Source organism: Thunnus maccoyii, chromosome 15, assembly GCF_910596095.1.
Source record: "Thunnus maccoyii chromosome 15, fThuMac1.1, whole genome shotgun sequence".
Taxonomy (NCBI): domain Eukaryota; kingdom Metazoa; phylum Chordata; class Actinopteri; order Scombriformes; family Scombridae; genus Thunnus; species Thunnus maccoyii.
Genome location: NC_056547.1, coordinates 9,060,755 through 9,075,934, shown reverse-complemented (window position 1 = coordinate 9,075,934; position 15,180 = coordinate 9,060,755). Strand labels below are relative to the sequence as shown.

The 15,180-nt window shown below is 41.4% G+C and overlaps 1 protein-coding gene across 2 annotated transcripts in view; it reads left to right on the top strand.

Annotated features, from left to right (window-relative positions):
• Positions 1 to 10,908: 10,908 nt before the first annotated feature.
• Positions 10,909 to 15,180, top strand: part of nfatc1 (nuclear factor of activated T cells 1) — a 48,096-nt gene continuing 43,824 nt past the window's right edge. For both annotated transcript variants that reach the window (XM_042435792.1, XM_042435791.1), the window contains exons 1-2: positions 10,909 to 12,680; positions 14,098 to 15,145. In XM_042435792.1, coding sequence (XP_042291726.1) covers positions 12,662 to 12,680; positions 14,098 to 15,145 — 1,067 coding nt within the window. In that variant the 5' untranslated portion in view covers positions 10,909 to 12,661. The remainder of the gene's footprint in view (positions 12,681 to 14,097; positions 15,146 to 15,180) is intronic.

Genomic DNA, 15,180 nt, shown 5'->3' with positions numbered 1-15,180 from the left:
AAGTACTTTGTGGATGAGAGGCGACCCAGTGATGAATGTGATGGTCCGATGGCTTTAACATGTTAAGAAATGATCTCTTTCATCTCATTGTTTTCACTTTGTAGCTACACATCTACAGTTAGGGAGGGAAAGAAGTGCTGTACCGTATAGGTTGCTTTTAACTGTTCCTAAGTGCGTCTTGGAAGATTGTTGTGGTGTGTTTTTTTTTTTTTTTTTTTTCCAAGCTGAGAGTTAATGTGCTGCACGAGCAGCAGTGATGGAGCGGATAATGTTCACGTGAATAATGATTTACAGTACTAACAGAAAACAGTTTGTCTTTGTTGGAAGGATCGTCTCCTCATGTGGACTTTGAGTATTAATTTGAGGTTTGTTGATGAAACAATTTTATGTTAGATCAGTCTGGGTCTTCCTTTTATGTACAATATATGATTACATGTTAAGAAAGAAATAAGAAGAGAATAATATATATATTAAAGACTTAAACACAAGCTACAAAGTGGTTTAAAATATACATAAAATGCTAAAATTTCATATTAGTGACAGAGAAATAAATGCAACTTTTTTAAAAGCCTCTCTGAATGGTTGGTTTTTGAAAGACTAGCAAATTTTAGGTCTTCATGAAGCCCAGTCCATTATTTAGCACTTTGGCACTAAAGAGAACAAGAAAACTAGGAACATCTGGATGTCAAGCAACTTTCAGGTTCATACTGTGAGGTGTTAAAAGTTAAATACATACATACATATAAGTCTAGCTGAAAGGATAGGCTCACATTTTTTCAGGCCTATCGTCATACAAACCTCACAAGTCCACATGTACACTCACGGCATTGCTGGTCGCTGTAGTTGTTCCTTTTGTTCGTACTAAGATGCCTTCATAAGCGATTTCCATGTACAGTAAAAGACAAGGGACAAAATCCACAGAAAACTATTCTAAAGTTTAGCTGAAGTTCAATTTACGCTTCAGCAGTCTGAGTTAGACAAATCAAATCTTTCTTTCCAATGGCGGACTCAGGTTCGGGGGCGCCGAAATAAAAAGGGCACCTGATACATTCAATGGGCCTCCATCAGCAGAGAACAGCAATGCATGTTTGGTAAAAAGGCTAATTAAGATAAACATTTTATAGGGTGATTCAGAATATACTCTTTACTTCACAATGTTTTTCTCCCGTACATTGCACCCTACAGTGCAATGTACGGGAGTGGATTCATCATGGTATCATGGGGGCACCATAGAGGACACTTAATTGTATGTTTTCTCATTGAAAGGGCATCCAATTCTGCAGTTCAGAATATTAGACTAAGGGCACCTAAATGGCACTTTTTCCTTTTATTTCTCATTAGAAGAGCATCCATACAGCAACTGACCCCATTACAACGGCAGCTCATAGCAGTACATTACATCCTCTTCATTTGAAAGGACACATCATGTTTTCTCGCTTGTGGGGATACTTTACAGGGCACTTTCACACTTTCTATCCCTGAAAGGGCACCAATGAGGGCACTTAATTCCAGTCACCTGCAGAGAGGCGCTCTATAGGGCTCTTCATCCTGATTTACCCATAACTAAGACAGTCATTACAGCACTTTGGTATGTTTTCTCCTTTGTACGGGCACATTAGAAAGCATTTTATCATGTTTGCTCTACTCTGGGGGCATCTCAGGTGGCACTTTTTGCTATTATTTTTTTGTCTTCGGGGACACCAGGGGGGCAGTTGGTAGTTTGTGATTAGCTGGTGAACACAGTGGAGCACTTCGAAGCTAAAGTGAATATTTCCCTCAGCGGTTGGTAGAGAGCAAAAACAGAGCTAAGACAGTGAATATTGGACTTATAGTCACCAGGTGGACACAAACAGGACTCATAAAAAAGACATAAAAGCTCAAATATTCCAAGTTTGATGTAACAAACTCTTTTTTATCTTCTTTGTATCTTCTATAGACAGGACCTCTCTGTTTGTAGAAATAGACATGAATAACTCAGATAATCTGATCCTCAAATTTGAGATTTTATAAATGACAAGCAGAAAGTTTAATGTAAGTGAGCACAGATTATTACAGTAGTCTTTAAGAGGTCTAAAAGAGGATGTAGAGTGGACCAATTAGCAATATTTGAATCCCGAGGATCACTGCGAAACTTGGCCATAATGAATTAATCAAGACACAGAGAGTTATACTGGACATTGGGATGCATCTTAAATTTAAGATGTTTCACTGTAATAGACGAGCTTATGTTTGTATTCCTTAACAAAACTGATATTTAGGTTTAGAAGTGTCAGATCATTACCTGAATCTCAGTCAAGTTTTATTCTCTGCAGCAGTTTGACAGTCAGATGTGTTTACATACATTCAGTAGATGTAAAACCCACATAGATGAGAGTCCAAACCCGCCCTGCAAAGACAACAACTCTCAGCCTTTTTCTGTAAAAGAAGCTCCTGAAACATCTGTGGGCTCAGATTTTTTTAATATTTATATTGAGTTTTTGTTTGTGTATATAGCCAAAAGTATTATGTCTGTTAACTTATGACTTTTTTACAACTAAAAAGAAAGAAAAAGCAAACATAAGCAAACAAAATGAACCTAACAGCCATGATTACAAATGTCCACTGTTGAAAAAGGGTGTATACAAAACCATTATCATGAAATGTATATATCAGTCAGTCCATAATCAATTTCCACTGTGTCATCATCCATTTCTTCCACTTATTAACAAAAACATTTTCTCTCAATCTAAGCTGATAGGTAATGTTTCCATAGTATAAATCTCTCTTATATTTCCTAACCATTGCTCTTATAGCAGGGGGTTCAGTCTCTGAACCGATCTCTTGTTATAGCCTTCGTCCTTGTGATCAATAGTATCTTGGTTAAATACATATGTCATTAGCAATGGCATAATCATTTATATTTCCTAGGTACATAACTTTGCATTCCTTAGGTATTGCATATCCCAGAATGTCTTTAATTTTAACATGCGCATTTTCCCAAAATGAGTGTAATTTGTGGCATTCCCCAAAAAAATGTGTGTGTGGTTCGCCTCTCTTTTCCCACATATCCGCCAACATGATTGTTGTGAACCAGTTTGTTTACTCTTTATTTTAGGTGTAATGAAGTAGCGGGTTTGGTTTTTCCATCCAAACTCCCTCCGTATTCTTGAATTTGTCACGGTGTGTTGTGTTTCGCACATGCTAAACCATTCCTCCGTTGTAATTTCAATGTTTAGTTCCTTCTCCCATTCAGCCTTAATGTACATGGTCGAGGAAGCTTTACAGTCTCTTAGATTTTGGTATAGTGAGATTGCCTTGAATCTTGTCCCACTGTATATCTGTATCATCACATCAAGTACTCAATTTAGGTTTTTTTGGTTTTGTATTTCCTTTATAAAGTAATCCCTCAACTGTAAATATCTTGCAAAAAGTCATAATTTTCTAATGCATATCTCTCTTTCAACTCCTGAAAACTCATTATATTTCCATTCTTGGTTATTGTATACATTGCTGTGATCCTCTTTCTCCCCCAATTTCTGAAGTTTTGGTCTTAAATCTATCATCATAAGCAGACCAGCTCGACAGTCTACTGTAGGCTCAATTGTGTGAGTGTAGAAACATGACAGCTGAGCTATTACATTGTCAGAATGGAAGTTAGTAATCTGAAGTTTCATCTCTTGTACAACAAATTGTCTCCTCGAACAAAAAAAAAAAAAAAAAAAAGACTCCATAACTTAATTTGAAGTCCTGCAGGATGAGGCGTTTTTGCAAAACACTTCTCGGCTAAACAAGATTTCATCCAGGCCATAAGTGGGATACAAAACACTTATGCTGCAGAAATTTCAGATGGAACATTTGTCAAATTAGTTTTTTTTTTTTTTTTTTTTTTTTTTTTTTTTACATTTTTGTTGCTTTTTTTATACACTGGAGGGAGACCTGCCATTATGCCATTATGCTATCTTGTTACTAAGCGGCTAAGTGGCTTCTCCAGCCATATTCCATCTGACTGAGCTTGTTTTAAAATTCCACAGCACCCTGTTTGAATTAAGAAACAACAACCAGTAGAGATAAAGTTACTGGTAATGATATTCCCTGACTGGCTTCATGGGGGAGAAGAGTGTAGAAGCCATAAGGAAGACGAGACTATTCCTCAATCCAGGGGTCCAATTGGGAAGCATTTCCAACGTTCAATTATTTATCCATAGAAATACATCAGCTACTGTCATTTCCAAACTACATGCAGCGTCTGCATCTTTGTCAGAGACGTAGTCCAGACAACTTTGCATTTTTTTGTGATGCTGAAACTGGGCAGTGAGGTTGTAACCGCAAGTTTGCTGGTTCAATTCCCAGACTAGCAGGATAAATCATTAACACCGCTGAGGTGCCGTCTCGCAAGGTTTTACACGCCCCAACTGTCCCAGTGGAGCCGCTCAGTGGCCAGTAATATCAGACTGTGGTTGTTTAAAAAAAAAAAACAAGTTAACATACAGACCTTAAGCATTTAAATTGAAATGTGCGTTCTTGTGCAATTCAAAATATTGTTGTGCAAAAAATATTTATATGTCAAGTAAATAAAATATAGGAGATATGCAAAATAAATAAAAATAATATATAAAGTAATATTTAACACAAGATCCTTACAACATAATCAAATAATATCCAAAAACAGGTAAAAAATAATAACAATAAAGTTAATCGGGGGACACAGAAGATAATTCTACACAATATATCAATATAGGTACACTTTTCTTGTTTGTCTTAAGTCTTAAAATATCTGTGTACAAATTAAATTCAACCAGAAAGTTATTTGTTTGGGAAAGACTCAGAGAATCCCACCTTATGCATGTGGAATTTACCAAGTACATGTAAAGGATTCATTATGTAACACAAGAGTTCATTATTACATTCACACTTAGAGATTACATCCCTAGCCACAACTGTTGCAGAATGCCAGTTTTATCAAAGATAAACTTCTTTATGTCTTTCCAAAATGCAGATGTCAGGCGCCCTGCACACGCCCCGCTACCTTGGACTGAAGCTAATGCTAGCTTACTGGGAACACCGAGTGCTGCACCTCAGGGCTAACGTTAGCTACGTTAGCTAAATTCTGCTAACATCAAAGCCTGTAAGTCTTCAAATCTTATTGTTAAATAATTTCCAAAATGACCCACAGCACACTTATTAGAGGGTCTTAATGTAGCAATTGAGGCCATAATGAGTCGTTAAAAAAAATTTGAGTTAATATTTCTACAGAGAAGTTGACGCTTTTTGAATGGGAGTCAGTTGGTGCCAGCATCAATCGGCTGTCGGTGGCGTTGCACTTTAAGGTACTTCCGCATTGCCTTCAGCCTCAAGCCATGGTAGTAATTACTACTTGGGCTTTACTGGGCAGCTTCCAGATGTGATTGTGTGGTAACTGTGTGTTTTTGTAGCAATTCCAGAAAAAGACAACATTGCTCTCAGTCAATAAAGCTTTAATGTCTTACTCATCAACTAACACTGAAACTAATTTTTACTTTTCAACTGACTGTTAAAATACTCCGACTGCTGTAAAGCTGCTTATATACCAACTGACACTTCAACTATCTCTCACTTCAACATCAACTAAAATTTCAATAATATTTATTATTTTCTGTTTAATTTACATTTCAAGTGCTTCATCTCTTCAACTGCTTTCGGTGCTTACTCATCAAGTGGACACTTCAGCTGCTTTTATCTCATACTCTTCAACTATTTTAAGTGAAAACTGACATTTAAACTGCCTACAGGGCTTTAACTAAACTGCTTTCATTAAGTACACTTCAACTGATTTTGTCTCTTACACTTTAACAGACACTATAAACCTGTTCAGTGTCTCAACTTTAACTCACATACAACATCTCTCATGCAAACAGTTAACATTTTAATATAGCTCAGTGCTGCACTTACAACTGAGCCTTTTCTTGTTCATAATGTACTTCTCAATATCATTCCTTCTGAACTTTGTACTAATTATGACATCGCTCTGGTTCCCTTCCTCCCACTGGATGATTGTTTGTGGACCCGCAGTGAATCATTTTTTCTGATTATAATAGGCTTTCTCTGATTATAATATGTCTCGACCTAAACATATTCTGTTTGTGCACTTTTTTGTTTTTGTTTTTGCGCTCTTTTGTCTTTCCTTTATAGCCTTTGGCTTCCTTCAGTCATTGTTTGTCACCAGAAAATAGGAAATATATTCAAAAGGCTGAACATATACTGAGGTTGTAACTGCATATAATGACTGAAATCACGTAGGCACAAACTTCCAAAATGTGCCAACAGACTTCTTTACAGGCCTACCTCTCAGTGTGTACCACAGCAACAAACTGGTCTATGGTAACCACACTTCCCTGCAGTTACACTAGCTCCATTCTTGATTTATGTAAACGACTTGGGCATACGGAGCCTCTGCAACCATGACCAGCAGCAGAGAGACAGTAAACTGCTGTGTGCCACGGGGAGCTGTTGCTCAGTGTTGTGCCTGAATTTCATGCCGGCTCTGGGACCGTTAGGGAGAGAAAATGAACCTCCCGGCTCTCTCCAAACGCTCCCTCAGCTCTGAAAACTCCTCCCTCGGCTGTAACCAAGCAACGCGCCTTCAAAACAGGAAACAGAGCAGGGGATTCCGTCACAGCAGCCGAGAAAAAAGGAGAACATTCATGGGAGACAGGAAGTCTGACTGTAAGAACGGGGATGGTGGTGAGGTGGGGGGGGGGGGGGGGTCACCACTGCTCTGACAGGCTGAATAACAACAAAACACTCAACCTACCAACCCTAAAAACAAAATTACAGCCAATTTTAAAGGTGCAAAAAGAATGATATTTACTGCCTATTAGTTCAAACTGATTCAGGATTGATCAATACAGTAATATACTCAACCTTTCAATCTCAAGCAGTGACAAAAGAAGGATTATTCATGCAGTATTTTTGCATAGTGATACGCTATATCTTCACTACACCACTTGCCTTCCCTTAATCTCTCGTGTCTTTCAGTCCACTGTAAACTGTGCCAAAGATCTTTTTAAGTTTTGGTCATAAGTAACTTAATATCCCTTTAAACCAGTTTTCTGGTCATAGTTTGAACTTAACTTGTGCTCACAGAGACTATTTTTAATGTTTTATTATTCTACATCAAGAAACACTTCATAAAATCACAGTTATGAGTCCACGTATGATGCGAGGGGTGTGCTAGCCAGAAACACAAAGAAGTACAGTAATAATTTTTCAGTTTCCTTCCCATTCTTTTTTCCAAAACAAACAGGTGAGTCAGCAGTGGGAAAGCCGGTATTTTGGGCTGGTTGTTTCTTAGTTTATGAATAACTTACAACGCTGTCCAGTGTTCCATTTTGTTTGTGTTCAGACACAAATAAAGCCAGGCACTGGATTTGAGGGCTAGAACTGAGGAAAGGAAAGCGAGTCGAGGTCTTTTCCACTTCACTGTGGCCAAACCACGTCATACCGGGCAGTGTATTTGAAAATTTTCGCAGTAGTCACATACGGGATGGCAGACAACAAAAATGTGTGGGCTTGTCACAGCGAAACCAACCCCCAACTCGTGATCCTTTACCCCTCCCAGACTCTTAAAATTATCAAACACCAGGCAAAACTTTGGGAAATGCAGTTGGGCAATGCTCCTGGCAGCAATGATCACAGTGAGATAACAGGTCAAAAATAATTGACTGTTTCACTCATTAGCCAAAAAGATTGCACCATAAAGGATGCTGCGTGTAGTCTGTTGCTTTGAATGTGTGTTGTCCTCTCTGAGCTGCTCCGTTAGCTCACAGTGAAGGACACACATTGGCACAGTGTGAAGGTCTCACTATAAACACAGTTTGACTTTAGGGAATCTACAACCTGCTACAGTTATAATCTGAAAATCCTGTGATTGCAAAAACATATGTTTACATGTGATGCGTCTTAAATCTTTTTGTTTTATAGATGCACTTGGGTAATGTGGACAAGCAACGAAAGTGTGCGACAGGGTCTGTTCACTTGTCTCCTAGTAAAGAAAAAATCCTGTGGGAGTAAAGTGAAATCTCTGAGTTATGTCTTTGCTGTCCATCCGAGTTGCCCAACAGTTGCCCTGTGTATCACTGCCTTAAACCCTCAATATGCGAAAGTCAGTCTTTGTATTAAAGAGCAACTCAACAGTAGTTGAAAATCTTGTTTTTGATGACTTCCAGTGGTTTAACTTTGCTTCAGTGATGTAGAAGTGTACCCGAGGGGGTGTGTCAGTACACTGTGACATCACTGTTGGGTGTGGTTACAGGTGCAACAGAGCACACCAACAAACTTGAAACTTTGAACCTAAAAGTATAATGAAACACTTATACTTATATAATACTTAGGGGCAGTGGAAACAACCTGTAAACACGACGCTCACATATTATAAGTTGATATGATGAACTTGTTAGCAAACAGTTGCTTATTTACATATACAGCAAACATGGAGCAGCGTTGATCATTCATTTGGAGTCGTGTTTGTGTGTACCTGATGAATCTAAGTCCAATATTCACTCATCTTTTGGTCTCCACCAACTCCTGAGGGAAATATCTGTTAAGCAGCTAAATTCTTCATGAGCTAGCCGCTAACTTTGTCAGTCTGCTTTTTGGTGCTGGGCAGGTAGTGTTTAATGTGTTCAACAGTGTAAACAGCTGCTTGTTGTGGCCTAAAACAATGAGGAGAGTGAAGCAAAACAGTAACATTACGAGCCAGAGAACCAAAACAGTAAGCTAAAAGATGCTTAAATGCTTCATAAGGCTAAAGGGAACTGCTATGTTGGGTGATATTTCTCTGTGGGTTCATTACTACAAGTGAGCCCTTTTACATTACATATACTCATTAGTTTATTGTTAATATGAAAATATGAATTAGTGCAGCTTTAAATCATAAAATAAGGACTTGACTTCTGTGAGTTTTGACAACATAATGACTTGAGACATTTAAGTGTCAAGTTTTGACAGTGTCAAGCAGGACTTGAATAGACACACACTTTGAATATATTATTATTAGACATTTGGATTGAAAGGATTTAGTCTCAAGTCTCAGTAGTCTGTAGTTATGTAAACATACAGCTTTGAAAGGAAGATGTCAAATGTTGTGTCGTTTCAATGGTCAACATTCTTAGACCTGACAGACTTGGACTTGAACTCACCCCGAAGAACATGAGACTTGTTTTTCAAGACTTGAGATCTGACGTACACTAAAAAAATGTAAAACCAGCTCTGGTATTAAATTACATCAGCACCTTTTGTGTGACTCACAGCGGTGAAACACAGCTTTGTTGATATCAAAGAGGGGCTTATTTTCTCTCTATTTAGTCTATATTATCAGACCAGGATGTTGGTGTTGTTTCTCATTATCTACTCTGCTCTTCTCTCAGTTGGGGCTCTGGATCCATCTGGTCTGTGGCGGCCTGTTACCAAGGTGTCCGCTAACCAGCAACAGGCCTGGCTGGAAAAACTACGAGCCCCAGCACCGCCGTGACGTAGAAGACCCCACGAGTCAATCAGCAGCAGAGCTATTTATTAACTGCAGATGGGTGGAAGTGTTTACTGCAGTGCATGTTACAGTTACACATAGCTATGGAGTGGCAGTCCCCCCCCCCTTCTTCCACCTTTTGCCCCAATTAGACCCCTACCCCCATGACAGCTTTCCATGAGGTCAAAGAAATGACTGGGGTTCTTTAAATGACTGGGGAGCCACCGCGCCACGTCCCCATGATGAAACAGACAGCTAGGATTTCACAAGTGCCGTCACTCCCTCAGATACTCTGCTGGCGAGAGAGCTCTGCCAAAATGAGATCCCAATGGGTGAGGAGGGAATATTGCTTTGGATTTGGGACATGCGTGCCATGTTGTTGCACAATGGAGACAAATGTGGATTAAGAGCGGATTTCAAAAACAGTTTCTCTACCGCCTATCACTGAAATCTCACAAAGGGGGAAGACAAAGAGTTACTTTTAGGGCAATCATGCACTTAGGCACTCAGGTTGCTGGAAGTAATTTGCACCTTAATGCAGATCTAGTAAGGGGTAGAAAACATGTACTCTATCAAAAGACTGCAAATTAGATGCAGCACACTTTGCATTTTTTGCATTTTGTAAAAGAAATGTGCCTGCATCACATATTCTTGATCTTTTGCAGGTTTGCCATTACTTGCTGCTTTCTACAGTATTCTCCAGTGAGAGGCTAATAGGAGATCTAAAAGTGAAATGCTTAAAATTGTAAAACAAGATTAGACAGTTGATTTAATCAAGCTATGCATTAGCATTATGCAGATTCTTTTAGAGTATATTGAATTGCCCTTTTTAAGATTTTTGCCATGAGTGAATGTTGTTTCTTCATTGGCTATAACAGAAACCTCATGCTCTAATGAAGGTTTGCAGGGACTGAAAGTTAGTTGTATTGGTCACATGAATATAGTAGATGCAAGAGCAGAGTGTGGAAATATTGAGCTCTACTCCAATTCAGCTGAAGTAATTATCCTGATACATTCATTAGAATCTACAAAACAAATCTAAAATGACCTAAAAAGATGAAAACTGTCTTGCAGAAACATTACAGAGAGACACAGGTGCAGTGTGTAGGATTTAGTGGCATCTAGCGGTGAGGTTAAATAACCGAATATCCTTTCTCTCACCCTCCCTTTCCAAGCATGTAGGAGAACATACAGTGGCTGCCAAACCTCTCTCTAGAGTCAGTGTTTGGTTTGTCCGTTCTGGGCTACTGTAGAAACATGGCAGTGCAACATGGTGGCCTCCTTGGAAGGAGACCCGCTCCCTATGTAAATGTAAAGGGCTCATTCTAAGGTAACAAAAACACAATAATTCTTATTTTCAGGTGATTATACACTAATTAAAACATTATGCATATTATATTCCATTTCTGCCAAGTCAGTTCTGCTAGATGCCACTAAATTCTACACACTGCACCTTTAAAACCCCCTAACTGGAAGTGACAACGGCTTGGCACTCCACCACCTCTAAGGATCACACCAAACAGGGCCAGCTGATAAGGTGCTGTAGTGCTGTAAAGTAGCTTCCCACCTCCAAGGATAGACAGACTCTTAGAGAGCCACCATGTGACTATTGTCATCACAGAAACCACGGGCCTGCTGCCAGCTGCTGAAAGGTCCAGACCTGCCAAAGATAGCAACAACCCTGCCTGCATGGGACTGAATGCGCTGAGGAGAGAAGCCGAATAAGTATACACCAACCGCAGAGAGCGGCTTATGGAAAACTCTATGAAGATTCTCAGTTCAGCGTGTCAAATGACTGGGTATAGGACTTGATTTTTATATAGTACTTCTATGCAAGTATGGATAATTATGTGTTTTGTGCCCCGCAGACGTGCAGTCTGTCAGTAGGAAGTGGAAAAGCAATTATTTGCCTTTGCAACAACTTCAAAACCCCATGAGACGCCTATGTGCAAGATCTAAAGGAAGTTTCATGTTTTATGTCCTATGAAGCAGCACTTAAGCTATACGTATGTTCTGGCATGCTTGGCTCAGGTCACCTGTCCTCCTATTTGCTGCTGCTCCAGCTGCACTCTGAAAAACCCAGCAGCCTTAAACTGAACATCCATCTGCTGTAACCACTTGATAAATGACTGTTTTAGGGTGAAAATGACAGCAGTTTTATGTAAAATGCTCGTGAGGATTAGTCTGCACATAAATCTTGATTTAGGAGATTCCATGTGCAGTGTCTTGCAGCAGCACATTGATAACTCCTTTGTATGTGATGCCAAGGGGAGCAGATACTGCAGACAATGTGGGTGGAAACTGCAGATTAATGCTGTTTGTGCTCATTAAGTCAGTCATGGATCATGGGGACATAGTTTGCCTTACAAGGTTTCTTTTAACATCTGTCACCCAACAAATCATGGTGTTTTATGCTGTGCTGTGTCATTTTAAACCAAGTTATTCCACTGTTTATATTCAGAAGGATGTTCACCCTGGCTCAGGTTCTACTGTACTAGCTCTTGTAGGCGAGGTATAGGATGTTTTTCCAATCAATGGAGGTTTGTATTTGACCCTCCCACGGCGAGGCTTATTTTACTCATCTCGGAGCCTTTAGGCTTCACTGCCAGCTTCGTTAATTGGCCTCATTTGATCCTGGAAACCCCAGTGAGAGAAAGGATCTCCATTGGATCCCCATTTGATGGTCGGACGTACAGCTGCGTCAGAGTTTGGAGGGGCGGTACGCCGCGCCGAGGTGATCCCCGAGTTTAAAAGCGCAGAAGTCCTCTGTGCGCCGGAGCAGTGCGTCACAGCGACCCAGAAGAGCCAGGATCCCCCGACACAGAGTCAGATATCTCAACACAGCGACGAAAATAGCTTTTTCTGAGGGCAAACTTATGCAACTCAAGTGATGATCTATTCAACGTTTTGATATTTTTGACGCATCTCAATTAGATTCTTTCATTTTGGATGCGAGGCTATTTTTTCTTTTTGAAAAAGAAACAGCTTTTTCTCCACTAAGCCTTTTTTTGACATTGTTATTTCTCATTCTCGCTGTTTGTGTGCGGTTATACAGCGAGAGAGGATCCTGAGCAACAGCTGGGGAATATATAAACTCCGCTATATGGATAAGGAATCGCTCCCATCTGCAACTGAACTCAGAGTTTGATCTCAGACGTTGCTCTCTGCGCAAAGAAGAAAATGAAATCTGCTGAAGAGGGTGAGTTTGAGTTTATATTTACTACCGTAAACTTAGTATCACTGCACAGTAAAGCTGTTAATATGGCATTTATTCAACTTCTCATCAGTGTTTGACACTTCACACCCGGATGCGATACATTGGACAGTGGTGTTACACTGAATTATGGTCTTAACTGCATCTTCCTGTCAGTTGAATGTCTGTATTCTGCCAGAATCCATGCAGATTCTAACATTATTAAAGCAGGAGTATGGACAGTCGATGTGCGCCCCTCCCTGCTGGTTTGGGCAAGGTGGGCGTGGCTCTGCTGCTCTCATGACTAAAAGTGTTCCCAAAATAGTCAGAATTGAAGCTGTGCTAATGACTGACATGGCATTGTGGGTAACATAGAGCATGATTTAGAGGCCAGTATTGAGCAGAGTCATCTGATGGCAAAGTCCCTGAGGCTACCTGTTAGGATTGCAACCTCCAGCTAATTCACATCAGTCTAATTATAGAGGACAAACATTTCAGTGCTACTGTGTCACACACCGCAAGCTGCATTAAATGTAAGCATAATTTTCTTTTATTACAAGGAGTCATATGGTGCAGCACTGATGTCATAGACTTTATGGCGGGGCCCCTAATTCTCTTAAATTTACAGCAGACAGGAGCTGTGGTGACTGCGAGCTGTCTGACTGCATCTGGCTGCCGTCTCCCTCCGTATCAATGTGCTCCACTGTGGTCACATTCGCCGAGCCTCATGCACCATATAACCACAAGTCCCGTTCCCATGTTCCCCCTCCTCAGCCCCTGGTTGTGACCTCAGCCTTCGCCACAGACAGGCAGAGTTTCATACGACCCAGCGGGAGTTTTGGCACAAAACCATGAGCTTGCCTCTGGTTGGGTACAGCATGCACCTTTACAGCATGCGAATAAACGAGTCATGTCCCTCCTGTGTTTATTTTCGATGGCCGTTGGAACACGAAACTGGCCAACAAAAGCGTCAGTGTGTGTTTTTATAATGTTACACTTTATGGTCTGCAGCATACGCATTAAGTGGCATACATCTGGCAATGTGAAGTGGAAAAAAACCACCTGGTCTTGACTTTGGTTATATTTAGACTGGAGTTATTTTTGGCCCCTTTATTCGTGTCGCCCACCTAATTTCCTTTGAACAAATTGAACCGTTCAGAAAGGTTTTGTGTCACTGGCTTAACTGCGTTCAGTGTATGATTGGGGATCTCCCTTAGACGAGGCATTAAGCTTTAACTTTCATACCTTCTGCATCAGGAAATAGCCAGGGCCAAATTCAGTAGGCAAGCTGTTCTTTTGCCATTATAGGCAACACTTCTGCAGCAGCTCTCATGAGACTCAACTTGGCAACTGTCTCAGTAAGGGAGCCAGTGAATGTGTGTTTGATTATCATGGTAACAAACTCAATCTGTTTGCCTTCCAGATGCATATGGCTACACGCCAAATGTCAGTCTCTCCCTGCCGCTGGGCAACCCTTGTCTTCCCTCGCAGTACCACAGCCTCCAGTCCAGCCCCACTATATCTGTCTCTGTCTCCGAGCCTCACAGTTATGACGCCCAGGATGACATGAGAGCGGCCGGCTACTATTCATCTTCAAGCGTCCGCCCAAACGGAGCCCCAACCTTGGAGAGTCCTCGTATTGAGATCACAGCCTACGGTCAGTTTCCTGAGGATGAGGTGGAGGAGAACAACCTTCCTGTTGCCAAGCGAGTCAATTCCATCGTGACGCTGACCCTCCCCAGTGCAGATGGATATCGTGACCCCAGCTGCCTGAGTCCAGCCAGCAGCATCTCATCTCGCAGCTGCCACTCCGAAGCGTCCTCCTATGAATCAAGCTACTCATACAACTATGACAACTCTCCCCAGAACTCCCCCTGGCAGTCTCCCTCAGTCTCCCCCAAGGGCTCCACACTCGCCCTGCCAGGTGATGGCTGCGGCCCTGGTGGCTCCCCACGCCACTCCCCCTCCACCTCCCCTCGCACAAGCGTGACAGACGACACCTGGATAGGTCAGCGAGGTTCCAGGCCCAACTCCCCGTGCGGTGCAAAGAGGAAGTACAGCTTCAACGGCAGCGGGGCGCTGCACAAGCACTATCCGTACTCACCCAACCATTCTCCCGGGCTGTCCCCACAGGCTTCCCCTCGCCTCAGCGTCACGGAGGAGAGCTGGCTTCCAAACACCAACCAATACACCAACTCGGCCATCCTGGCAGCCATCAACGCCTTGACCACAGATGGAGTGGCTGACCTCGGGGAGGGAATCCCTATGAAGGCCCGGAAAACCAGCATGGAGCATAACCCCACAGTCAGCCTGAAGTTAGAGCCTGGAGGCGAAGAGCTGAGCCCTGGGGAGCTCTGTCAAGATGAGCACCACTCCAACCGCCTGCCCTTAAAGAAGGAGGGCTACTGTGGCGGGTTTCTGGACGTGCCACAGCATCCATACTCCTGGTCCAAGCCAAAGCAATATGTCAGGTAAAGAAGGAGTGACAGTTTGAGTTAGATTTAAG